We start from the raw sequence: 26208 nt of genomic DNA, 5'->3' as shown, positions 1-26208 counted from the left end.
TTAATGCCTACTTACATGTTTGCATCAATTGCCCGATTCCTTGAAAGTAGTGTAATGATTATATATTGCATTTGCATACGTGATGAATGATGATCGCTGGCAATTAATTGCAGTGCTGGATTTTTAACACATATCATGGAACACATACATACCTGAGTGTACATCTACAAGGACAAATGGCATGGAATTATATGATATGGATGGTTGAAACAACAGAAAGGTAGGGTGATGTATTTTCATCTGAAAAGTGGGTGAAATTTGAAAGTATACATTTCTCTAGCACATCAAAGTTATGTTTGTTGTGTTGAGATTCACGCCCGGTAAAAACCCTAGTCTATTGCGTAATCTATTCAAATTACCTACCCAAATTCTAACTAAATACACCAGCGACACCATTTAGGAGATTCAGATTGTGTGCATAGTGTTTCTGATCAATTTGACAATTGTCTTCTAATGTATGTGCCTGGCTAAAATGCAATTTCTTACACACATTTTGTGCTTGGTTTTCAGATCAATTTAGCCTATTGAAAGAGTGAAATTAAAAAACAACAAGGTCAAATAGATCTAACTTATGATGCGTGGATTTCGATTTATTCAATGTATTTTCGCTGTTATGAAAATAACTCATGTTAAACCCATGTAGTCAGGCAATCCCACTCGCTTCAGATCACATGCCTCACTAGGATACATGACATGAACGAGAGCGTGTCTCATGCACTAAATGATGCCAGGTAAAAATGTAAGGATTCTGTGCCTTTCACTGCTGGGAGAGGACTGCAGATGTTTTATTATGTATGTATGAACCATACATTGACACTTCGAGTCCAAAATAGGGTGTAAATAACAAGGTTGTTTGGAATCCTCTGGAACGCCTCTAAAAGGTTAAGACCTGGTAAAAAACAACAACATTTAAACAAGGCAGAGAATAGCAGATATCCAAGATTTGAACTTGACAGTAGTAAACGTGGTGGTCATCCAGTATGTCAAATTTCTATTTTCTTGATAAAGAAAAATAGAGATGTAGCAAATAGTATGAAATTCATTTGTGAGAATGTTTTATCCCTGTTTGAGTTGAAAGTCTACTCTTTTGCTTAGGATTACGTGTTTGCCATGCATCAATGAGGTTGTAATCAGAGAGTATATGCTGGAGAGTGTGGAATGCAGTTGGTCTTATTAGATGTCTCGCATGTCCAAAATGACATTCATATCTTTCCAATAACCAGATGAAATTCAGTTAATTCTAACAATATGCTGTTCAGACAATCAAAATTATATGAATTCGGAGTGTACACACTAATAAAAGGTCATTTTCTTTACATTATGGATACATTTAAGGAAAGCGACTCTGCCTTCTTGGTCTTTGCCTTAAACCAAGATGGTGATTGAGTTTAAGTATAATTATGATTACACCTTTAGTTTGGTTTGGGGCTGATGAAAAAGCAGCCAGTTTCTACAAGTTTCTATGTGCGTCCTTATGGAGCAGGTGTGTTTCTTGGAGCATTACTATATCAATAATGGTTTCTTGCTAGGATATGAAGACAGCTGGAGCGTTTATTAGGAACATTTTGGCCTTTCAAATTCAAAGAGAATAGCATTAGCATTGTTTTTCATAAAGGACCGTTATATTAATTATATAATTGTTATCTTTAGCGTTGATAAGCCCATGGATGTGTAACAAAAAGCAGGGCCCACAGGGAAACATACCCATTTTTTAAAAACCTTTATTTAACTAGGCAAGTCAGTTAAGAACAAATTCTTAAATTTAAGTTAAATTAAAATTATTCCATTGGTCATTCCCCACCCAGAAGACCCCTCCCTGTAATGGAGTCTCTTAGCAGGTATTACAAAATGAACTAAAACAAAAACAGCAAAAAATGTCAGACCTTTACGGTTTAGTTAGCAGACCTGGATAAGTCGGGGTGGGTAATGTAAATACCCACCCCGACTTATCGGAAAAAGTAAATATAACAACAGTTATGCAAGCCCAACCAGTCAAATAGGATACTGTAGATGTAGGCGCACAATAGGCCCAGCATCGTCCGGGTTAGGGGAGGGTTTGGTTGTGGTAGGCCGTCATTGTAAAATAAGAATTTGTTCTTAACTAAATTACCTAGTTAAATAAAGGTTAAATAAATATAAAAAGGAGCAATAGCTCTTAATCCATTGTAATTTACTGTAAGCAATATGGTTTATATGACAAAGATACATTTGTCCTCCATTGCACTGTTGATTGGGGTTTGTAAGTACGCATTTCACTGTGAGGTCTACACCTGTTGTATTCGGAGCACGTGACAAATACACTTTGATTTGATGATGTTGTTTGGCAAAAAAGGTTCATTAGAAACCTTGGAATCTGCTCTTTTTTATAGGGTATAGCAATCAAAACGTCTCTCCTGCATGGACCTCTGTAGGATAATATGGAAGAAGAGCTTACTTGGAAAGCTCCATTCTTTTCTTTGTCAATGCACACAGTGCTGGTCATCAGTCTCTTCATTCTCAATTTTACAATTGATAATATTGACACCCATCACACGGTTATTAAATTTAATCTCGTCTTTAGGCCACATCTATTAAAATACAGTTCCAGTCCAAAGTTTGGACACACCTACTCATTCAAGGGTTTCTCTTTATTTTTTACTATTTTCTACATTGTAGAATAATAGTGAAGAAATCGAAACTATGAAATAACACATATGGAATCATGAAGTAACCAAAAAAAAAGATTTTTCAGAGTAGCCACCCTTTGCCTTGACAGTTTTGCACACTCTTGACATTCTCTCAACCATTGTCAACTGGAATACTTTTCTAACAGTCTTGAAGGAGTTCCCACATATGCTGAGAACTTATTGGCTACTTTTCCTTCACTCTGCAGTCCAACTCATCCCAAACCATCTCAATTGGGTTCAGGTCGAGTGATTGTGGAGGCCAGGTCATCTGATGCAGCATTCCATCACTCTCCTTCTAGGTCAAATAGCCCTTACACAGCCTGGAGGTGTGTTGGGTCATTGTCCAGTTGAAAAACAAATGATAGTCCCACTAAGATGGGATGGTGTATCGCTGCAGAATGCTGTGGTAGCCATGCTGGTTAAGTGTGCCTTGAATTCTAAATAAATCACAGACAGTGTCACCAGCAAAGCACACCCACACCATCCCACCTCCTCCTCCATGCTTCACGGTGGGAACCACACATGCGGAGATCATCCGTTCACCTACTCTGCATCTCACAGAGACACAGCAGTTGGAACCAAAAACCTTTTATTTGGATTCATCAGACCAAAAGTACAGATTTTCACTGGTCTAATGTCCATTGTTCGTGTTTCTTGGCCCAAGCAAGTCTCTTCTTATTATTGGTGTCCTTTAGTAGTGGTTTCATTGCATCAACTCAAACATGAAGGCCTGATTCACTCAGTCTCCTGGGAACAGTTGATTTTGCCATATGCCTTGACCACAGGAGGCTGGTGGCACCTTAATTGGGGAGACCGGGCTCGTGTAATGACTGAAGCGGAATAAGTGGCATGGTATTAAATACATAAAACACATGGTTTCCAGGTGATTCATGCCATTTCATTTGCACTGTTCCGGCCATTATTATAAGCCGTTCTCCCTTCAGCAGCCTCCTGTGGCCTTGACCTCTTTCTTCCCTCTCCCTCCAGATGAAATCCTGCGACTAGTGATGTCTGGCTGCCCGACAACCTGCCCACTTGACTACATCCCCTCCTCCCATTCCTCATCAACTCATCCCTTGATCACTGGCTGTGTCCCTTCTGACTTCAAGTTGGCCCCTCCTCAAGAAACCAACTCGACCCCTGACGTCAAAAACTACAGACCGGTATACCTTCTTTTCTTTCCAAAACAATTTAATGTGCTGTCTCTGACCAACTCTCTAGTTATCTCTCTCAGAACGATCTTCTTGACCCTAATTAGTCCCACTTCAAGGCAGATCACTCAACTGAGACTCCTCTGCTCTGTGTCACAGAGGCTCTCCGCACTGCCAAAGCTGACACTCTCTCCTCTGTTCTTATCCTCCTAGCTCTATCAACTGCCTTCGACACCGTGAACCATCAGATCCTCCTCTCCACCCTCTCAGGTTTGGGTGTCTCAGGCTCTGCACACTCCTGGATTGCATTCTACCTGGCAGGTCATTCCTACCAGGTGGCATGTAGAGGATTTGTGTCTGCACCACTTGCTCTCTCTACTGGTGTCCCCCAGGGCTCGGTTCTAAGCGCTCTCCTCTTTTCTCTTAACACAAAGTCACTCGGCCCTTCATATCCTCACATGGTCTCTCCTATCATTGCTATGCGGATGACACTTAACTATTTTTCTCCTTCCCCCCCTTCTCACACTCAGGTGGCGACACGCATCTCTGTGTGCCTGGCAGACATCTCAGCTTACCCAGGACCTAACCATTACAGTTGACGACTCCATGGTGTTCCACTCTGAGAGTGCAAAGAAACTTGGCGTGCCCTGAACAATACCCTGTCGTTCTCTGCAAACATCAAAGCAGTGAATTGTTCCTTCAGGTTCATGCTCTACAACATCCGTAGAGTATGACCTTTCCTAACACAGGAAGCAGCATAGGTCCCAATCCAGGCACTTGTCATTGCCCATCTAAACTACTGCAACGCTGTTGGCTGGGCTCCCCGCTTGTGCCATCAAACCCCTGCAATTTATCTAGAATGCTGAATCCTGCTTGTTGTTCAAACTTCCTAAGTTCTTCCATGTCAACCTACTCCTCTGCACACTCCACTGGCTTCCAGTCAAAGCTTGCATCATCTTCGAGACCCTGATGCTTGCCTACGGAGCAGCAAGGGGAACTGCACACCCTTACCTTCTGGCTGTGCTCAAACCCTACATCCCAGCCCAAGCACTCCATTCTGCTACCTCTGGTCTCTTGGCCCTCACACCCCTCAAAGCTCTTCTCTGTCCTGTTACCCCAATGGTGGAAGAAGCTTCCCCCTAAAGTCAGGACAGCAGAGTCCCTACCCATCTTTCGAAAACATCTGAAACCCTACCTCATTGAAGAGTATCTTAAATAACTCTCACAGTGCATCCAATGCACAGCTCATCACCATCTAACACCATCCCTACCGTAAAGCATAGTGGTGTCAGCAAACTGCCATGGGAATGGTTTTCAGTGGCAGGGACTGGGAGACTGGTAAGGATAGAGGGTACAATGAATGGAGCCAAGTACAGGCAAATTCTTGATGAGAACCTGCTTCAGAGTGCAAACAACCTTAGACTGGGGGCGAAGATGTGTGTTCCAACAGGACAATGACCCCAAGCATACAGCCAAAGCAATGCTGGAATGGCTTCAGAACAAGAATGTGAAAGTCATTGAGTGGCCCAGACAAAAGCCCAGACTTGAAATCCATTGAAAATCTGTGGAAAGTATTGAAGATTGCTGTTCACTGCTGATCCTCACCTAACTTAACAGTGCTTGAGAAAATATGCAATGATGAATGGGAGAAAATCCCCAAATCCAGATGTGGAAAGCTGATATAGACATAACAGCTTTGAGTAGTCTTGGGTATCACCGCTAAAAGGTGCTTCTCCAAAGTATTGACTCAGGGGTGTGACTACTTATGTAAATAAGACATGGCTGTATTTAATTTTCAATAAGTTCGCAGAAATATCAAAAAACATGTTTTCACTTCGTCATTATGGGATATATGTGTATATGGGTGAGAAAAAAATAATGTATTTAATCAATTTTGAATTCAGTCAAGGGTTATGAATACTTTTTGAAGGCACTGTACTTCCTCCAAGTGAGCTAACCACTGCAGCTAGCATTGACATAATTAAGTCACTATAGATGAGTTACTATGAAACAGCTGCCTGTGTTAGCCAATAATGTCAATCTGCCGACTGCTGTTACTACATGCCGCACCCACTGCCATTGAGGCTACAAGCGCCGTCTCTGGCCCACACTCCAAGCACAGTAGGTGGCGGTAATGCACCAACGTTGAATGCCAACTGCCGAAAAACCCCACAGAAGAAGGAGGCTGCTAGCTAGCTACACCGGTGTAGTGCCCTTTGCCTCCGCCAGCTGAGCACTGCTTTCCCACAGTTCTGTTAATGTTACGGCGAGGGAAGTAGCTAGCTATAGCACGATACTTGGAATTGCGCATGGTGATCTTAGGCTTGTGTGCGTCTCCGCGGCCATAGAAACCCATTTCATGAAGCTCCCGACGAACAGTTCTTATGCTGACGTTGCTTCCAGAGGCAGTTTTGAACTTGGTAGTGAGTGTTGCAGCCATGGACAGACATTTTTTACGCTCTACGGGGTTCAGCAATCCCATTCTATGAGCTTGTGTGGCCTACCACTTCGTGGCTGCACTTACCACTTCACAATAACATCACTTACAGTTGACCGGGGCAGTTCTACCAGGGCAGAAAGCTCATCGGTATGGGCCATTCTACTGCCAATGTTTGTCTATGGAGAAGGCATGGCTGTGTTCTCTATTTTATACACCTGTCAGAAACGGATGTGTGGCTGAAATAGCCGACTGTCCACATATTTTTGTAGTATCGCTAGCAGCCTCAACGGCAGTGGGCTTGGCATGTAGTAAGTGACACGCGCGTACTGGGCGCAGCACGTTGTGGGCATGGCATGTAGTAAACAAGGTCTGCAGATTGACCCTTCTCGTGTCCACTGCTGAGGTAGTGCAGTGTCTTAGCTAACTATGTTGTGCTAGCTAGCGAACATGCTAACATTAGCTAGCTAAACATTTGGCTACGGACTGGCGCTGGCAGTATGGGACTATGGCGAGTGAATTAAATTGTTTCTTTATCATCTTGCTAGGTAGTTATCTAGCTGTGGCCATCTGGCAAAGGTGTTCTACAAAATAGCAACATTAGCATAGTTAGCTAGTTAACATTGGAATATAGACCATTAACTAAGCCAGTAATCTGTATATAGTGACAAGATGCTCATGTCTCTGCCCTAACAATGGGAGTCGTTGTCCCAAAGGCAGGAAGGCAGGCAACAAGCTTAGGTCCAAAATAAGCCCAAAGAAACGCATTTTGTACAGATTTTGGCGAGACTGAAACCTCTCACTTTGCCTCTTCCTCTCTGACTAAGAAACTCACGCGAATAAGCATTGCCAAACGACGCTACCGACTCCTTCTGGTTTGGAGTATATTAACAATGACTTCAAGGTCTTTGCTGTATGAACACAAAAAAGAGATTGACTGCTGACACTCAGGGGGTGCTAAATATTGTTGGCAGGCAAACGTTTGATAATCTTACTGGTGTGTCTGATCTTTTATGGTAACGCCTAGAGTCTCTGTACTGCCCAATCATATTAATTTAAGACCATCATAAAAAGTATTCCCAATTACAGCTATTTAGTTGCAAATACACTACCCTATTCTCGGTCATGGGAATAATGCTCCAAAAGACTGGTAATAAAGACATGGTGATAAAAGGGCCTCCAGAGTGGCGCAGCGGCCTAAAGCACTGCAGTGTTGTGGCTTCACTACAACCTGGGGTTCGATCACAACCGGCCGTGACCAGGAGTCCCATAGGGCGGTGCACAATTGGCCCAGCGTCGTCCGGGTTAGGGGAGGGTTTGGCCGGTGGGCTTTACTTGGCTCATCACGCTCTAGCGACTCCTTGTGGTGCGCCTGCAGGCTGACTTTGGTTGTCAGTTGAACAGTGTTTCCTCCGACACATATGTGCGGCTGGCTTCCGGGTTAAGCGAGCAGTGTGTTAAGAAACAGTGCAGCTTGGTAGGGTCCTGTTTCGGAGGCGCATGTCAAATCAAATCAAATTTTATTTGTCACATACACATGGTTAGCAGATGTTAATGCGAGTGTAGCGAAATGCTTGTGCTTCTAGTTCCGACAATGCAGTGATAACCAACAAGTAATCTAACTAACAATTCCAAAACTACTGTCTTATACACAGTGTAAGGGGATAAGGAATATGTACATAAGGATATATGAATGAGTGATGGTACAGAGCAGCATACAGTAGATGGTATCAAGTACAGTATATACATATGAGATGAGTGTGTAGACAAAGTAAACAAAGTGGCATAGTTAAAGTGGCTAGTGATACATGTATTACATAAGGATGCAGTCGATGATGTAGAGTACAGTATATACGTATGCATATGAGATGAATAATGTAGGGTAAGTACCGTTATATAAGGTAGCATTGTTTAAAGTGGCTAGTGATATATTTGCATCATTTCCCATTATTAAAGTGGCTGGAGTTGGGTCAGTGTCAATGACAGTGTGTTGGCAGCAGCCACTCAATGTTAGTGGTGGCTGTTTAACAGTCTGATGGCCTTGAGATAGAAGCTGTTTTTCAGTCTCTCGGTCCCAGCTTTGATGCACCTGTACTGACCTCGCCTTCTGGATGATAGCGGGGTGAACAGGCAGTGGTTCGGGTGGTTGATGTCCTTGATGATCTTTATGGCCTTCCTGTAACATCGGGTGGTGTAGGTGTCCTGGAGGGCAGGTAGTTTGCCCCCGGTGATGCGTTGTGCAGTCCTCACTACCCTCTGGAGAGCCTTACGGTTGAGGGCGGAGCAGTTTCCGTACCAGGCGGTGATACAGCCCGCCAGGATGCTCTCGATTGTGCATCTGTAGAAGTTTGTGAGTGCTTTTGGTGACAAGCCGAATTTCTTCAGCCTCCTGAGGTTGAAGAGGCGCTGCTGTGGATAGGGGGGTCTTCCCTCTGCTGGTTCCTGAAGTTCACAATCATCTCCTTAGTTTTGTTGACGTTGAGTGTGAGGTTATTTTCCTGACACCACACTCCGAGGGCCCTCACCTCCTCCCTGTAGGCCGTCTCGTCGTTGTTGGTAATCAAGCCTACCACGGTTGGGTCGTCCGCAAACTTGATGATTGAGTTGGAGGCGTGCGTGGCCCCGCAGTCGTGGGTGAACAGGGAGTACAGGAGAGGGCTCAGAACGCACCCTTGTGGGGCCCCCGTGTTGAGGATCAGCGGGGAGGAGAGGTTGTTGCCTACCCTCACCACCTGGGGGCGGCCCGTCAGGAAGTCCAGTACCCAGTTGCACAGGGCGGGGTCGAGACCCAGGGTCTCGAGCTTGATGACGAGCTTGGAGGGTACTGTGGTGTTGAATGCCGAGCTGTAGTCGATGAACAGCATTCTCACATAGGTATTCCTCTTGTCCAGGTGGGTTAGGGCAGTGTGCAGTGTGGTTGAGATTGCATCGTCTGTGGACATATTTGGGCGGTAAGCAAATCGGAGTGGGTCTAGGGTGTCAGGTAGGGTGGAGGTGATATGGTCCGTAGACCCTGCCACATGCCTCGTGTCTGAGCCATTGACTTGAGATTCCACTTTGTCTCTGTACTGACGCTTAGCTTGTTTAATAGCCTTGCGGAGGGAATAGCTGCATTGTTTATATTCGGACATGTTACCAGACACCTTGCACTGATTAAAAGCAGTGGTTCGCGCTTTCAGTTTCACGCGAATGCTGCCATCAATCCACGGTTTCTGGTTTGGGAATGTTTTTATCGTTGCTATATGGGAACGACATCTTCGACGCACGTTCTAATGAACTCACACACCGAATCAGCGTATTCGTCAATATTTCCATCTGACGCAATACGAAACATGTCCCAGTCCACGTGATGGAAGCAGTCTTGGAGTGTAGAGTCAGCTTGGTCTGACCAGCGTTGGACAGACCTCAGCGTGGGAGCCTCTTGTTTTAGCTTCTGCCTGTAGGCAGGGATCAGCAAAATGGAGTCGTGGTCAGCTTTCCCGAAAGGGGGGCGGGGCAGGGCCTTATATGCGTCGCGGAAGTTAGAGTAACAATGATCCAAGGTTTTACCACCCCTGGTTGCGCAATCGATATGCTGATAAAATTTAGGGAGTCTTGTTTTCAGATTAGCTTTGTTAAAATCCCCAGCTACAATGAATGCAGCCTCCGGATAAATGGTTTCCAGTTTGCAAAGAGTTAAATAAAGTTCGTTCAGAGCCATCGATGTGTCTGCTTGGGGGGATATATACGGCTGTGATTATAATCGAAGAGAATTCTCTTGGAAGATAATGCGGTCTACATTTGATTGTGAGGAATTCTAAATCAGGTGAACAGAAGGATTTGAGTTCCTGTATGTTTCCTTCATCACATCATGTCCCGTTAGTCATGAGGCATACGCCCCCGCCACTCTTCTTACCAGAGGGATGTTTGTTTCTGTCGGCGCGATGCGTGGAGAAACCCGTTGGCTGCACCGCATCGGATAGCGCCATGTTTCCGTGAAGCAGAGAACGTTGCAGTCTCTGATGTCCCTCTGGAATGCCACCCTTGCTCGGATTTCGTCAACCTTGTTGTCAAGAGACTGGACATTCGCAAGAAGAATGCTGGGAAGTGGTGCGGGATGTGCCCTTTTTCGGAGTCTGACCAGAACACCGCCTCGTTTCCCTTTTTTTCTGAGTCGTTTTTTTGGGTCGCTGCATGCGATCCATTCCGTTGTCCTGTTTGTAAAGGCAGAACACAGGATCCGCGTTCAGTGACAGTGGGTTTGTGCCCATAGGCAATGTTGTTGCCGGTGATGTCTGGTGAGGACTTTCCTTACAACAGGCCTACAAGTCCTCAGTGCTGCCTCTCTCAGCCTATTGCGGACATTCTGAGCACTGATGGAGGGATTGTGCGTTCTTTCCTGTTGTAACTCAGGCAGTTGTTCTTTCCATCCTGTACCTGTCCTGCAGTTGTGATGCAGTTGCAGTTGTTCCACGTTGTCTGCCATTGCGAGGACGATCAGCTGTCCATCCCGTCTCCCTGTAGCGCTGTATCAGGCGTCTCACAGTACAGACATTACAATTTATTTCCCTGGCCACATAAGCAGTCCTCATGCCTCCTTGTAGCATGCCTAAGGCACGTTCACGCAGATGAGCAGGGACCCATTTCCCTGGCCACATAAGCAGTCCTCATGCCTCCTTGTAGCATGCCTAAGGCACGTTCACGCAGATGAGCAGGGACCCTGGACATCTTTCTTTTGTTTTTCAGAGTACGTAGAAAGGCCTCGAGTGTCCTAAGTTTTCATAACTGTGACCTTAATTGCCTACCGTTTGTAATCTGTTAGTGTCTTAACGACCATTCCACAAGTGCATGTTCATTAATTGTTTATGATTCATTGAACAAGCATGGGAAACAGTGTTTAAACCCTTTACAATGAAGATCTGGGAAGTTATTTTGATTTTACGAATTATCTTTGAAAGATATGGTCCTGAAAAAGGGCCGTTTTTTTGCTGAGTTTATTTTTATCCCTTTTGCAAGTCTGATTTTCCACATATATTGCCTAGGAGTGTCTGGGAATGGTGTAGTAAATTACACGTTTTAGTATACTGTATTGTTAGCTCTATTTTAGTAAATGGAGCCAACAGGGACTATTTTGGAAACTCCTCTCCTTCACTTGAATGGATTTCTCCTTGCTGTCGCCCTCCCCCTCTACTTAAATTTTATTTTATCTCTGGAGTTTACATGTAGAGAACACACAGTGCTGACAACGGGAGAAAAAACGGATAGCGGCTGACTTACACCCTTGTTGTACTAAGATGTTTCACTAAATTAAAATACATGCAAATCAGTTTCACTTTATTTCCTAAACTGAATGAATATTAAATTAGGCCCCAACCTTCTGCTCTGCCAGGAGTTTCCTGTAGCCGCTGGCTCCCAGGGTGAGCAGGGTGATGAGCACATCTAGGGAGGGTGACGCTGATGCGCGACCTGGAAACGGAGGGAAGTCAGTGTCATAGTAAAGGGGACAGACAAACACTTTCGAATCTGAACCCTTCCTAGGATTCTATTCTATAGTGTGTGGTCATCCACACCCCCTCCCAAAATGGGTGCTGTGCAGTTTTTTCCCCTTGCATTACTTGACATAGATCCAGAAAAACTAGATGTGTAAACCTAGTAAGTCCAGAACTGGCATAGTCCTTTAATGGGTCCTTTAAGACCCATTAAAAAAAGTATTTAGTCAGCCACCAATTGTGCAAGTTCTCCCACTTACAAAGATGAGAGAGGCCTGTAATTTATCATAGGTACACTTCAACTATGACAGACAAAATGAGAGGATTTTTTATTTATTTATTTGCAAATTATGGTGGAAAATAAGTATTTGGTCACCTACCAACAAGCAAGATTTCTGGCTCTCACAGACCTGTAACTTCTTCTTTAAGAGGCTCCTCTGTCCTCCACCCATTACCTGTATTAAATGGCACCTGTTTGAACTTGTTATCAGTATAAAAGACACCTGTCCACAACCTCAAAAAGTCACACTCCAAACTCCTCTATGGCCAAGACCAGAGAGCTGTCAAAGGACACCAGAAAGAACCAAAATTGTAGACCTGCACCAGGCTGGGAAGACTGAATCTGCAATAGGTAAGCAGCTTGGTTTGAAGAAATCAACTGTGGGAGCGATTATTAGGAAATGGAAGACGTTTGCTAGAGAGCATTTGGATGATCCAGAAGAAGATTGGGAGAATGTCATATGGTCAGATGAAACTAAAATATAACTTTTTGGTAAAAACCCAACTTCGTCGTGTTTGGAGGACAATGAATGCTGAGTTTCATCCAAAGAACACCATACCTACTGTGAAGCATGGGGGTGGAAACATAATGCTTTGGGGCTGTTTTTCTGCAAAGGGACCAGGACAACTGATCTGTGTAAAGGAAAGAATGAATGGGGCCATGTATCGCGAGATTGAGTGAAAACCTCCTTCCATCAGCAAGGGCATTGAAGATGAAACGTGCCTGGGTCTTTCAACATGACAACGATCCCAAACAACACCGCCCGGGCAACGAAGGGGTGGCTTCGTAAGAAGCATTTCAAGGTCCTAGCCAGTCTCCAGATCTCAACCCCATAGAAAATCTTTGGAGGGAGTTGAAAGTCCGTGTTGCCCAGCAACAGCCCCAACACGTCACTGCTCTAGAGGAGATCTGCATGGAGGAATGGGCCAAAATACCAGCAACAGTGTGTGAAAACCTTGTGAAGACTTAAAGAAAACATATGATCCTCTGTCATTGCCAACAAAGACTATATAACAAAAGTATTGAGATAAACTTTTGTTATTGACCAAATACTTATTTTCCACCATAATTTGCAAATAAATTCATTAAAAATCCTACAATGTGATTGTCTGGATTTTTAATTCTCATTTTGTCTATCATAGTTTAAGTGTACCTATGATGAAAATTACAGGCCTCTCATCTTTTTTAAGTGGGAGAACTTCCATAATTGGTGGCTGACTAAATACTTTTTTGCCCCACTGTACATAATACACACACAGAAATACAACCACTGATGGCTGGCAGAACAATTACACTACATGAGCCTCACATGATAACAAACTAGTAACTAATCCAGATAATGGCAACTTTACACAAACAGGTTGCAGCCCTGGTTCAAACGCATATGGCCCTTAGGAATTTTAAACAGCACTAACCTGGATACATTCTGCTGATCTCCTGAATGAAAGACTCATTGAAACCTGCAATGATGGCACCACCTACTGGAACCATGAAGTTTTTGTCCAGGCTTTGTACAAAGGCATCGATTCTTCCAACACGAGCTCCCTAATGAGATTATAGAAAAAAAAAAACTTTGCTATGTATAAAAATAATATACAGTGCATTTGGAAAGTATTCAAACCCCATCCATTTATCCACATTCGGTTACATTACAGCCTTATTCTAAAATGTATTACATAATTTGATTCCCTCAGTAATCTACACACAATACCCCATCATGATAAAGCAAAAACGGTTTTTTAATTTATGCAAACGTATTAAAAATAAAAACTGAAAAACCTAATTTACATAAGTATTCAGACCCTTTGTCATGAGACTCGAAATTGAGCTCAGGTGCATCCTGTTTCCATTGATCATCCTTGAGATGTTCTACAACTTGGAGTCCACCTGTGGTAAATTCAATTGATTGGACATGATTTGGAAAGGCACACACCTGTCTATATAAGGTCCCACAGTTGACATGTCAGAGAAAAAAACCAAGCCTTGAGGTCAAAGGAATTGTCTGTAGAGCTCCGAGACAGGATTGTGTGGAGGCACCAATCTCGGGAAGGGTACCAAAAAAATTCTGCAGCATTGAAGGTCCCTTAAGCACACAGTCAAGACAACGCAGCAGTGGCTTCGGGACAATGTCTCTGATGCTCCAGATAATCAACTAGTCTAAGGGAAAGTTTTATTGCTTCTTTAAATCATAACAACAGTTTCCAGCTGTGCTAACATAATTGAAAAAGGGTTTTCTAATAATCAATTAGCCTTTTAAAATGATAAACTTGGATTAGCTAACACAACGTGCCATTGGAACACAGGAGTGACGATTGCTGATAATGGGTCTCCGTACGCCTTTTCCGTAAAAAATGTTGGACGTTTCCAGCTACAATAGTCATTTGTCGCTGTATTTCAGAACAATTTCGTGTTATTTTAATGGACAAAATGTTTTACTTTTCTTTCAAAAACAAGGGCATTTATAAGTGACCCCAAACTTTTGGGGTGGGGTGGCAGGTAGCCTAGTGGTTAGAGCGTTGGGCCAGTAACCGAAAGGTTGCTAGATCGAAACCCCGAGCTGACAAGGTAAAAATCTGTCATTCTGCCCCTGAACAAGGCAGTTTACCCACTGTTCCTAGGCCGTCATTGTAAACAAGAATTTGTTCTCAACTGACTTTAACTGCCTACATTTTATGTAAATGTGATAGTTTTTTAATTCTTCATAAATGTGAAAAAAAAATCATCTTTAAAAATCTAAAATATGAAAAAAAATCTAAAAATGTCCATTTAGGATATTGTGTAGACTCATGAGGGGGAAAAAAATATTTAATACATTTTAGAACAAGACGGTAGAATAAAATTGAACACATTTTGAAAAAAATCAAGGGGTCTGAATACTTTTGGGGGGGGTATTATGAGTTGGTACCTGCTGAATAAGGTGCATACACTTGGATGACTGCACTCCATAAGCATTGTTGACAACATGGGGGATATCATATTTGGCAGATATAGTGGCTAGCTCCTCCAATCTGCAAGAAAAGAGAAAAGTCATCAATAATGCCCTCGTACTCTTGACCTAACATACTTCTACATTACTCCAGTGTATGTTTGTCAATACCATGAATTAGATAATAAACAACATGTAGATTACACAAATAACATTTGTTTCAAGTCATACCATTTATTATAGCACATGATAATTGGACATGCACATCTACCTTTCACAGCTCTACTGAACCATGATTGGATGGCTTGAGGACAAGGCATACCTGTCGGGAACACGTGGGGCAAAGCAAGAAGTAGTGGAGTGGATGCAAAGGATGTTCTCTGCTCCCAGCTCTTGCACCTTACGTTCCACAGCTTCCATATCTGTTCTCAGCTCATCACCCTCCAAAATGTTCTCAACCACCACTGGTTCAAACCCTGTCCATGGTTACAAGGAGCAAGAGAGTTGTCAATGTTGGGGTTGCCTCATGGTGAACTACACTGGGGCAGCGCAAAAACAGTAGGTTTTTAGCTGCCACAGTGGATGCATAAATTGAGCAAGAGAGCAAGATACTGTGAGCTGTGAGTAGGGTTGCAAAAAGGTCGGAAACTTTCCGGAAATTTTCCATGGGGAGTTAAGCACGGGAATTTTGCTTAAATTCGTCAAAAAAGTTTGCTCATAATAGTGAATCTTTTTTGTGGGATATACATAAGGCTTGCGGCATATTTTGGTTAAACTATCACCAAGTCAATGGAATTGCAACCCTCTGCATGCACAGTGCACTCTTCCATCACATGTACAGCTGATTCTCAAGATCTTGCACACTAATGAGATTCTATTGAGCTCACACTACTACACTGTCTGAGCCAAGGACAACATACTTTCTGGTAAATTTTGATTAAAATACTGGGTGGGGTGAATATATTGTAGATGACATACATGATTTTTTGTTAACTAGTAAATAGTAGCCTACAGTAATGTGTGTTTAAATCAATTTATGCTAGTTCGTTTTTGCTACCATGTGGGTTTTTAGCTTGCTTGAGCCTGCTAACTGAGGAGTGTTAATTCACCCGTTTCCATACATGTTTCATTTTAAAACATTGATCAAACAAAGGAAATGTTTAATCTAACTTCTTAACTGTTAATCTGTACATGGAATTGTATTTGTTGTTTTTTTACTCATTTTTTTCTATTCTTTACAGGAAAATGTCACGGGCACTATCTGATGTGTGGAGATATTTCACTGCAGCTAATGTAGAAGGAAAAGCTGTGCACATTTGCAAATACTGTGCCAAATCATATTTGAAGAATGCAACGAAGATGCAAAATCATCTGGCCAAGTGCAAAAAGTTCCCTCAGTGCTCACAACAAGCAACCTCTGACAAAAGTCCCTCTACTTCTACTCAAGATGAAAATGATGAATCAGACACCTTATCGATAGCAACAGCTCATGGCTCAAGGACATCATGGCACTGAAAACAATGGATACACTTCAGGAGAGCCAAGGAAATGGTTAGGTATGTGTAGGGTCATCAAGTTACAGCAGCAATCTACCTCATCAAGCAAAGTGAGAAGAATAAGAGCACCACATTGAAGCTGCCCAGCAACACCCGCTGGGGTGGTGTTGTAATCATGTTTGACAGTCTCCTGGATATCACAGTCGGTCGATATGTACAGCCCCATTAAGAGGATCCTCCTGGATGATGTATTTCGGGAGAGAGTGGTAAGTATCCTGAAACTCTTGAAACCTAAAGCAGTAGCCATTGCACGGATTGAGGGAGACAATGCCATCCGGTCTGATGTTCAGACTCCGCTTCTGAATGTAAGAGAAGAAATCCATACTGCCCTGCCCACTTCACTGTTGCTCCAAGCAGAGGAAACTGCAGTTCTGAAATACATCAGAAAGCGTGAAGACTTCTGCCTGAAGCCCATACACACCGCAGTGTACATGTTGGACCCCAAGTATGCTGGCAAGAGCATCCTGTCTGGTGCAGAGATCAACAAGGTCTATGGTGTCATCACTACCGTGTCTCACGACCTTGGCATGGATGGTTCTTGGCAGTCTGGCGAAGTACACTTCCAAACAAGGGCTTTGGGATGGAGATGCAATATGGCAGTCGTGCCAACATCTCATCAGCCACCTGGTGGAAGGGACTTTGTGGATCTGAGGCTCTTTCCCATGTTGCCTCCGCAACTAGTCCATGTTTGGAAACACACACACCAAAGCACACAACAGGCTGACCAATACAAGGGTTGAAAAATTGGTGGCAATCCGGGCAAATTTGAGGCTTTTTGAGCCTGACAATGAGCCATCCTCAACAAGGTTAGAAAATGACAGTGAAGATGAGGCCTCAGAGTCTGATGTTCAAGAAGTGGACATTGAGGTGGTCCAGGGAGAAGACACAGAAGCCTGAGAGGAAGACAACCAAAGCTTTAGTTTCTAGACTATCATTTTGAAGCTTTATGTTGAAAATGTTTCTGGGAGATGAGATGGATCATTGGGGATCACTCAATATTCCCTTTCTTTTGTTGTTCTGTGATATTATCCCATGTGAAGAGTCAACTTTTATTTCTATTGGAAGGATTTAATCATTTGCAATAATGTCTACTTATAATAAGGTAAAAGGTTTATGTTTCTGTCTCCATATGATATAGTAAATATATTCAATGCAAAAAACATCTAAATTTAAATAGTATTAATATTAATTTGCAGACATGTCCATTAATAACCCATATATTCCTGTTAATTCCCATATATTCCCATGGAAAGTTTCCACCAAAATGTGCAACCCTAGCCGTGAGACTTATTCTTGAAATTAGAAACCAAGAGTAATTTTGTGCTGAGCAGGGCGAGTCTCTAATTGACCCATGCTGCTCATGCCCAGGTTTCATTGTAATTAATAGGAGCATGTCACACTCTGCAAAAGTTAGACCCTACACATCGAGTATATGCATGTTAAGCAGCTCTTAGAAAAGAGAAGTAATTTTTTCAAACCCAACTGAACTGATAGGTAAATCTATTGCAAGAATAACAAATCAGAGCATGAATGTAGAGTACAATAAACTGTTGATGGATTGAGCAGAACATACTTTCATGTTAATGTTAGTGCCTAACCTGCAGTGATCATGGCTTTGAAACAGGACTTCTGGTCAATGCGGGGCCAGATGATGTAGCGCCCCTTTGGTCTCTTGTGGCGAAGTGTTAGGAAGCACAGTGTCAGGCTCATCCCTGTTGCCATTGGAACTACGAAACAACTGGTCACACTTCGCACACCTGCAAACACACACAATTAAGTGATAATTAAGTGATAATGCCAATATTGGCATGGTTTGTTTTTGTTGGCCGGCAAACCGTGCCAATATATCCTCCAAACACTGGCTTTGAGGGCATTATTACTTTAATACAACAGATCTCCAACATATTCAAACAATTATTTACATAACATTATTTTGATGAATTTATTGATACTATTTCATACTTCCACAAGATATAGTCCTGGCACAAATCTAGGGTTGCTACCCATGCCGGCTGGTCGTTCGTTCTAATAGGTTACCAGAGACGAGACCGTTGTTAAGCAACCAAGTCATTCGTTCTAAATTTTCCATTGCCATGATGGCTGACAACGTTCTAATACCTTGCTTGCTAGCTAGCCAACTTTGGCTATGACAGTCACGTCAAACAAAAAAGCCAGAACAACAGCAAAGTTGCTGCATTCACATTTAAGTGGTTTTCTATAGATTTTTTGGGGACACCTCCATAACAATGAGCTAATGTGAGATTTTGCCTGGCATAGAATATTGGCTCTCTTAGATCGAGAGAAAGATGAACGGAGCAAAGTACAGGGAGATCCTGTTCCACTCGATGTCATAAGGTGAATGCACCAATTTGTAAGTCGCTCTGGATAAGAGCGTCTGCTAAATGACTTAAATGTAATGTAAATGTTGATGAAAACCTGCCCCAGAGCACTCAGGACATCAGAATGGGGCGAAGTTCACCTTCCAACAGGACAATGACCCTAAGCACACAGCCACAATAACGCACGAGTGGCTTCGGGACAAGTCTCTGAATTTCCTTCAGTGGCCCAGCCAGAGCCCGGACATCTCTGGAGACCTGAAAATAGCTGTGCAGTGACACCCCCCATCCAACCTGACAGAGCTTGAGAGGATCTGTATTTATTTTGTTTTTTTAACTGAGAGGATTTGCAGAAAATGGGAAAACTCCCCAAATATAGCTGTGCCAAGCTTGTAGCGTCATATCCAAGAAGACTTGAGGCTGTAATCGCTGCCAAAGTTGCTTCCACAAAGTAATGAGTAAAGGGTCTGAATTCTGTTTTTGCTTTGTCATTATGGGTGGTATGGTGTCTAAATTGATGAGGGGGAAAAAACAATTATCATCCATTTTAGAATAAGGCTGTAACGTAACAAAATGTGGAAAAAGTCAAGGGGTCTGAATACTTTCCAATGCACTGTAGGTGCAGATAAAAGAAAATAAATTATTCTATAGATATTTAAAATCGATACTGCAATTTTATGACTATTTGATGTTCCAAACATATTGATCTGTATATGTCTACTGCAGCAAGTCATGGAAATAAATGTGCTGAAAACATGTTTGCTCACTACTTAAAAAGAAGATGGAGAACAAGCTATAGGACACTAAAGAGGCCTTTCTACTGACTCTTAAAAAACACCAAAAGAAAGATGCCCAGGGTCCCTGCTCATCTGTGTGAACGTGCCTTAGGCATGCTGCAAGGAGGCATGAGGACTACAGATGTGGCCAGGGCAATACATTTCAATGTCCGTACTGAGAGGCGCCGAAGACAGTGCAGCAGGGAGACAGGACGGACATCTGATCGTCCTCGCAGCGGCAGACCATGTGTAACAACACCTGCACAGGATCGGTACATCCGAATATGACAACTGCAGGACAGGTACAGGATGGCAACAACTGCCCGAGTTACACCAGGAATGCACAATCCCTCAATCAGTGCTCAGACTGTCCGCAATAGGCTGAGAGAGGCTGGACTGAGGGCTTGTAGGCCTGTTGTAAGGCAGGTCCTCACCGGACATCACTGGCAACAACTTCGCCTACGGGCACAAACCCACCATCGCTGGACAAAATAGGAATTGCAAAAAGTGCTCTTCACTGACGAGTCACGGTTTTGTAACACCAAGGCTGTACTCTGGAGTGGGATCGATTTGGAGGTGGAGGGTCTGTCATGGTCTGGGGCAGTGTGTCACAGCATCATCGAACTGAGCTTGTTGTCATTGCAGGCAATCTCAGCCCTGTGCGTTACAGGGAAGACATCCTCCTCCCTCGAGTGGTACCCTTACCGCAGGCTCATCCTGACATGACCGTCCAGCATGACAATGCCACCAGCCATACTGCTCATTCTGTGCGTGACAGGAATGTCAGTGTTCTGCCATGGCCAGCGAAGAGCCTGGATCTCAATCCCATTGAGCACATCTGGGACTTGTTGGATCGGAGGGTGAGGGCTAGGGCCATTTCCCCCAGAAATGTCCGGGAACTTGCAGGTGCCTTGGTGGAAGAGTGGGGCAACATCTCACAGCAAGAACTGGCAAATCTGGTGCAGTCCATGAGGAGGAGATGCACTGCAGTACTTAATGCAGCTGGTGGCCACACCAGATACAGACTGTTACTTTTGACCCCACCTTTGTTTAGGGACACATTCCATTTCTGTTAGTCACATGTCTGTGGAACTTGTTCAGTTTATGTCTCAGTTGCTGAATCTTGTTATGTTCATACAAATGTTTACACATGTTAAGAGTTTATAATAATCATACTATTAAAAATTAAATAAACAAATAGATACTTGGGAGTAAAAGTATCGATATAATATTGTCCAAAATAATATTGTGATATGTTGGCATACTATCGATTTTTTCCCCCATCAATTTATCAGTAGGCTGAATGAAAACTTAGTTACACACCTGAAAGTTTTAAAATGTCCAGCACAACTGAATTAGTCAGTTTGTTCAGCAGACTGGAACCTGTAGCCTTGGGTTGAATTGCAGCAATGTCCCCAGATCGTCCTATCCCATGGATTAACCTGTGTAAAGCAATAAACACAGATCTCATGATCATGACATGCATGACAAAACTGAAGGCTACTTGGAATTTAGCAAAGCTAAAGTAAATTTGTCTATTTTGATAATGCTCCAAGTAACAGCTGATAACCTGTAATGTCGTCGGGCCACCAGACTAGAGGCCACTCTGCCCTCTCTCTCGCCAACGCCACAATTTCCCAAGAAGTTGTTGCTGTCCATCACAGCCAGTTCATTCAGGAAAAGTTCTATTGTGCTCTCGCTCCATCCCTCCTCAGGACATTTGCCCTATAAGGTACAGTGAGTATCCATCTAAGTTATGGTTGTTGTGCACTCCATCTCCATTCACATCATGGATGTAATCATTAGTCCAAACTGTTGCGTTATGCAATAAAAATTAGTTTCTATTGTATACATTTAGATAGGTCCCTCCTCATTTGTTTCTGCTTGGTTCCATTACGTCTTGCAGCGGAAATCGTTTCAGAACCAAAAGTTGGTAAGTAAACAGAAAGAAACGGGGAGGGACCTACCTGAATTTGTCCAATACTAGTAGTGCCATCGAACATTTAAGCTGCTGTACAGACTATGGAGCTCTAGTCTAGAGGAGCCAGTTAAATCGGGTTTGAGAGCATTTTTAAACACTACATTTTTTGACAAATAGGTGTAATTGTTGCAATAGCTTGTGAGTGGACAACATATACTATCATCCTAAATTGACATGTTAGATTTTTTTGTCTTAATATCTTAATTTAGGATGATAGTAAATTAAGCAAATTCACACATTTGTTCAATAATCACATACGTCTTAGTATTAACCATTTAAATAGTTTTTTTCCTATTTTGTAAATGCTCTTAAATAGATTTTAACCAGGCGCTCTAGACTAGGTCGTCAATAGGGTCTGTGCAGCAGGCTGAACGTTTGACGTCCCTATTCAGATAATTCTAAGGTCTGTAAAATCGGATAATACCTGTTCCAAAAGCAGTCTAATCAGTTGCTCATGACTGCGACGTGCCTGTTTCCCCTGGCGAATATATGATGGCGACACAATCTTCTCACTTATGGAAAAGTTTTCACTATTCATCTCAACAATTGCTGTCAAATAGATGTGTAGATTAACATACGCAATTCGTCAGTATACACGTGTACTTTAGGGAACGTGTTCCTCACGAAACTCAAGTACAAAGTACAACCTGCGTCTAACGTTATGCTATACGACTAGCTTGTCGCGCAACTAGCCATTTAAATGACCATTTACATTATCTGTAAATCAAACGTGTTAATATAAATGGTGACTTAAATGGCTAGTAGCGGGACGAAGCTATGCGACGACTAATCCAGAATCTGAGTGTAATGTGAAGAACGACGAATCCAAGTGACGCTCAGCACCGTTTCTGAAAATCTTGATTTCGCTACTGGTTATTGTAGCGTTTATCTTTTTAATCTGCTTTACCTTTCTTTCTGTTTTCACTGTCACGAACCAGTCGCTAGAGATCTCCTTCTCTGTCAGTGACACTAAAAAAAAGTACTTCCGGGTCACATAATTTCGGAAAAATCCTAAATAAAGTCCCATGTAATAGTAGAAAACATTTATTGTCGAAACATTAACAATGGTTCATATTTGCCTTACATGTGATATTTAAACATGTTCCACTGTCAAATAAATGGCCACAATGCAAATCACTGTATATGGAATATATTGGTTTATAGAGCAAAAAGTATTATTGGTGCTGCAGTAAAAGTTGTGAATACTCAGTAGGGTCTGTGGAATTTATAAATGGTGTTATGTCATGGCGGACTGAGGTCTAAATACCCAGAAACACTTCCTTCTCCATTCACTTCATTCGTGCAATACACTTGGACCGCCACTCAGTCGCGTGTGCGAGAACGTCGCAAAATAAATGTAGAAATCCATGTTATTCAATTATTGTGTGCCAACGAGAGTCTGGTTGCCAAGGGCTAAAATAGAACTCCTTTCTATTTCTGACGCAGATCGTGCTGCAAGTCCTGCCTCTCCCATCTCCTCATTGGTTATACCCACATGGGTGATTGAAAGACTGAATGTTTTGCCGGTAGTCATGGTAATACTATGAAAGTTTAGATGCCAATCACCATATAAATCCAAAGATGAAAAAGCCTGGAAGGAGGAGAGATGACTAGAAACGTTTCGGTTGGCCGTTTATGTGTGGATTAATTGGCGGAGTAGAGGAGCTTGTGCATTTCAGGTAAAATAACAACTCAATGTTTATATCCCAGGACAAATTAGCTAGCAACAGCAAGCTAGCTAAATAGGACAAATTAGCTAGCAAGTGCAAGCTAACTAGCTAAATTGCCATACATGTTTAATGCTTTTCTACCTGTCCCCAAATGTATGTAATTGGTTCAGAGTTTGTTTTGCTATTTTAACCAGCGTATCGTGATCGCGTTTGGGCTCTGTCGCAGCTGGTGGCGACCCATGGGGTGGTACACAATTGGTCCAGCATTGTCCAGGTTAGGGTAGGGTTCGGCCGGCAGGGATGTGCTTGTCCCATTGCACACTAGTTGACAAGGTCTGACACATTGGTGCTTCTGTGTTAAGTGGGCATTGTGTCAAGAAGCAGTGCGGCTTGGTTGGGTTGTATTTCGGAGGACGCACGGCTCTCGACCTTTGCATCTCCCCATTCCGTACGGGAGTTGCAGTGATGAGACAATACAACACACTGTAGGCCTATACATATTGGGTTATGTAAAAAAACAAACATTCATTTACAATTTAAACATAATGAATGTCAACCAAGCTATGGGTACAGTCACCAATTTTGTAAAATGTGTCGGTTAAAGTTCATGGTCAAACACACTCTAGGATACATTAATTCGTTTCAATTAAATATTTCATCAAATTTGTCAGTAAAAAATGTATGGTCTGACATTGTCATTTCAATCTCTCATCAAATAAATACATTAAATTAGTGATGGGCACCGATTTGGAAAATCTATGTCGATATCAGTAGCATTTTTCAATTCGATATTGATATTTAAATATAATTTCATTATTAAGCATATAGCTTAATGTCATCAGTCTGCTGTATCGGTCAAGCTTAAAACCTTAACTTCTTTCAACTAAGTAATTTACTCTCCGATAACGCTTGTAAAACAGTCTCGCATGCCATTGTGAAAAAGCTCATTTACATTGCCCTCTCATAAGACTACTTTAGAGAACAAGCACACATAAACACAACTGCTACTGTTTTCTAAAAGGTTGAAGCAGAGGATTAAACTTTTCTGGACCCTGCTTCTCGGGGTGCAAATAGGCATACCAATGAGAACTTTTAAAAATATCTACCACTTCTTTCTGAGTGGGTGGAGTAGAAAGTGTTGCTGAGCATATTAACCACAGTCCACCATGAAATTACACTATATAGATTTTACAGATCCTACTGAGTACTCCCTACCCCACTTGTACATCGGCACAAATAATAGTTTTTTTCTCCATAAGCCAATCAATGTGTTATGCAAATACAGTCATTTGTATTGTGTCCAATGTAATGGGCCAAGTAAAAGGTCAGCAACACTCAGCATTATTCAGAGCCCCTGTGAAATGACACCATAATATAGATTCCACAGACCCTACGGAGTAGTCCCTACCCCACTTTTACATTGGCACAGATAATTGTTTTTCCTATAGTGTCCTGGCACCCAATTTTAAGCTGTTTGACCACAGTAAAAGGCCAGCAACACTTTGTATTATTCAGAGCCCCATGAAATGACACCATATACTGAGTATTCCCAACCAAACCTTTACATCAACACATAATAGTTTTCTCTATAAGACAATATGTCATTTATTGGTCTACACTGTCTTGGATTGGGACAAATGTAAATGGATGGAGTAGAAAGAGCTGCTGGGTATTTAGACTATAGTCCCTCAAGAAATAACACCATATATCAATAGGGTCTGTAGAATATTATGTTCTTTACATTCATTACCTTAAATCTCCAACCATTTTTCAATGTGCTCCACCTTATATAAAGTAGTAACTCTTTAGTTTCGATTTTCCACTGATGTAGTTACGTAAATTTGGTAACATTATGTACTATGCAAAGTAAAACAATTATTGATTCCGTATCATACACATACCGTTCTACCGCATCATTTGATTTTGAAGGCAAAATCGGAAAACCGAAAAGTCTTAATGTTGCTGCCGTGATGTTAATATTGCTGCTGTAATGCTAATTTCTTCTTTCACATTTTTATTACTTCTTAGGCATTGTCTTCTGACTTTATCAGCAGGTGGGGACTGGGAGCCCAGAAATACAAAATAACGCTCCCGGCTGCATAAAGTTATACTAAAGGGTACAAACGAGTAATAAGGCCACACCACGCGTTTGTACAGTAGTTCCTCCTTTAAAAGTTGAGTTTACACCGCGGGACTCAAAGGTACACAGCGTCACGGCTTCATTGCTCCAGACCACCACAAGGGGAAGTTAGAGCACTTATTATGCATTTGGGTCCCAAGGTTTTTATATGACCAATCATATCGAGTAGTTCCAATGACGAATTTTACGCGACCCACCCATCCCTGGTGACTTCAGCAAATATGGCTGACAAAACATTACGGGGAAACTAATTTAAGTAATTATATCGTCAGAACGAGTCAATAAAAACATGTACAATTGAGAGGAATATGTCAGTTAGTGTAGAGACAAACGATGGTGCATATTTGTCATAAAGTAAATTTATGAAATTTGCTATTTAGTAACTTTTTTTCAGCCATATCAAATACCAGGTGTATCAAACTAATTCGTTATAGCAAGCAGGGAGCAGGTTTTGATCCCTCAACATTCTAGCCCAAAGTCCAGCACGCTACCGACTGTGCCCAAATTTAGTAATTGGGGTTGGGGCCGATTGTGGCTAAGAAACACTTGGATCAATTGGAAAGAGGAAGTAGTATTATTATTAGTTTTTCACAAGCATAGCAGGACGGGCTATTAGCTGAATAATAGACTATTCAACCTTTACTAAAGAATTGTCTCATAGCCGAGCTAGGTGTGAAAAAGCGGAAAAAGCAGCGGAGATGCGCAATAAGTTTCTAAGAAGTGGCTATTCTCCACAAAATGTGTGGATGAAGCCAGTGTTGTCAACTAATTAATTTTCAGGGTAAGTTGGTAGAGGCAGGTTGATTTGTTACCAAAAGTTG

General features: G+C 42.3%; 1 protein-coding gene across 5 annotated transcripts in view; it reads right to left on the bottom strand.

Moving 5' to 3' along the window:
* sepsecs (Sep (O-phosphoserine) tRNA:Sec (selenocysteine) tRNA synthase) overlaps positions 1–25448 on the bottom strand; it is a 34257-nt gene extending 8809 nt beyond the window's left edge. For 3 of the 5 annotated variants that reach the window (XM_046328823.1, XM_046328826.1, XM_046328827.1), the window contains exons 1-8: positions 22002–22548; positions 21167–21321; positions 20920–21038; positions 18083–18241; positions 15251–15404; positions 14908–15010; positions 13418–13547; positions 11608–11699 (exon numbers count right to left, since the gene is read on the bottom strand). In XM_046328823.1, coding sequence (XP_046184779.1) covers positions 11608–11699; positions 13418–13547; positions 14908–15010; positions 15251–15404; positions 18083–18241; positions 20920–21038; positions 21167–21321; positions 22002–22115 — 1026 coding nt within the window. In that variant the 5' untranslated portion in view covers positions 22116–22548. Of the gene's footprint in view, positions 1–11607; positions 11700–13417; positions 13548–14907; positions 15011–15250; positions 15405–18082; positions 18242–20919; positions 21039–21166; positions 21322–22001; positions 22634–25148 lie in introns of those variants that run through there. The other 2 variants (XM_046328825.1, XM_046328824.1) reach the window with 2 other exon arrangements.
* Positions 25449–26208: the final 760 nt, after the last annotated feature.

Source organism: Oncorhynchus gorbuscha, linkage group LG25, assembly GCF_021184085.1.
Source record: "Oncorhynchus gorbuscha isolate QuinsamMale2020 ecotype Even-year linkage group LG25, OgorEven_v1.0, whole genome shotgun sequence".
Classification (NCBI taxonomy): domain Eukaryota; kingdom Metazoa; phylum Chordata; class Actinopteri; order Salmoniformes; family Salmonidae; genus Oncorhynchus; species Oncorhynchus gorbuscha.
Note: the sequence above shows the minus strand (reverse complement) of the source record. Positions and strands in the feature narration are given on the sequence as shown.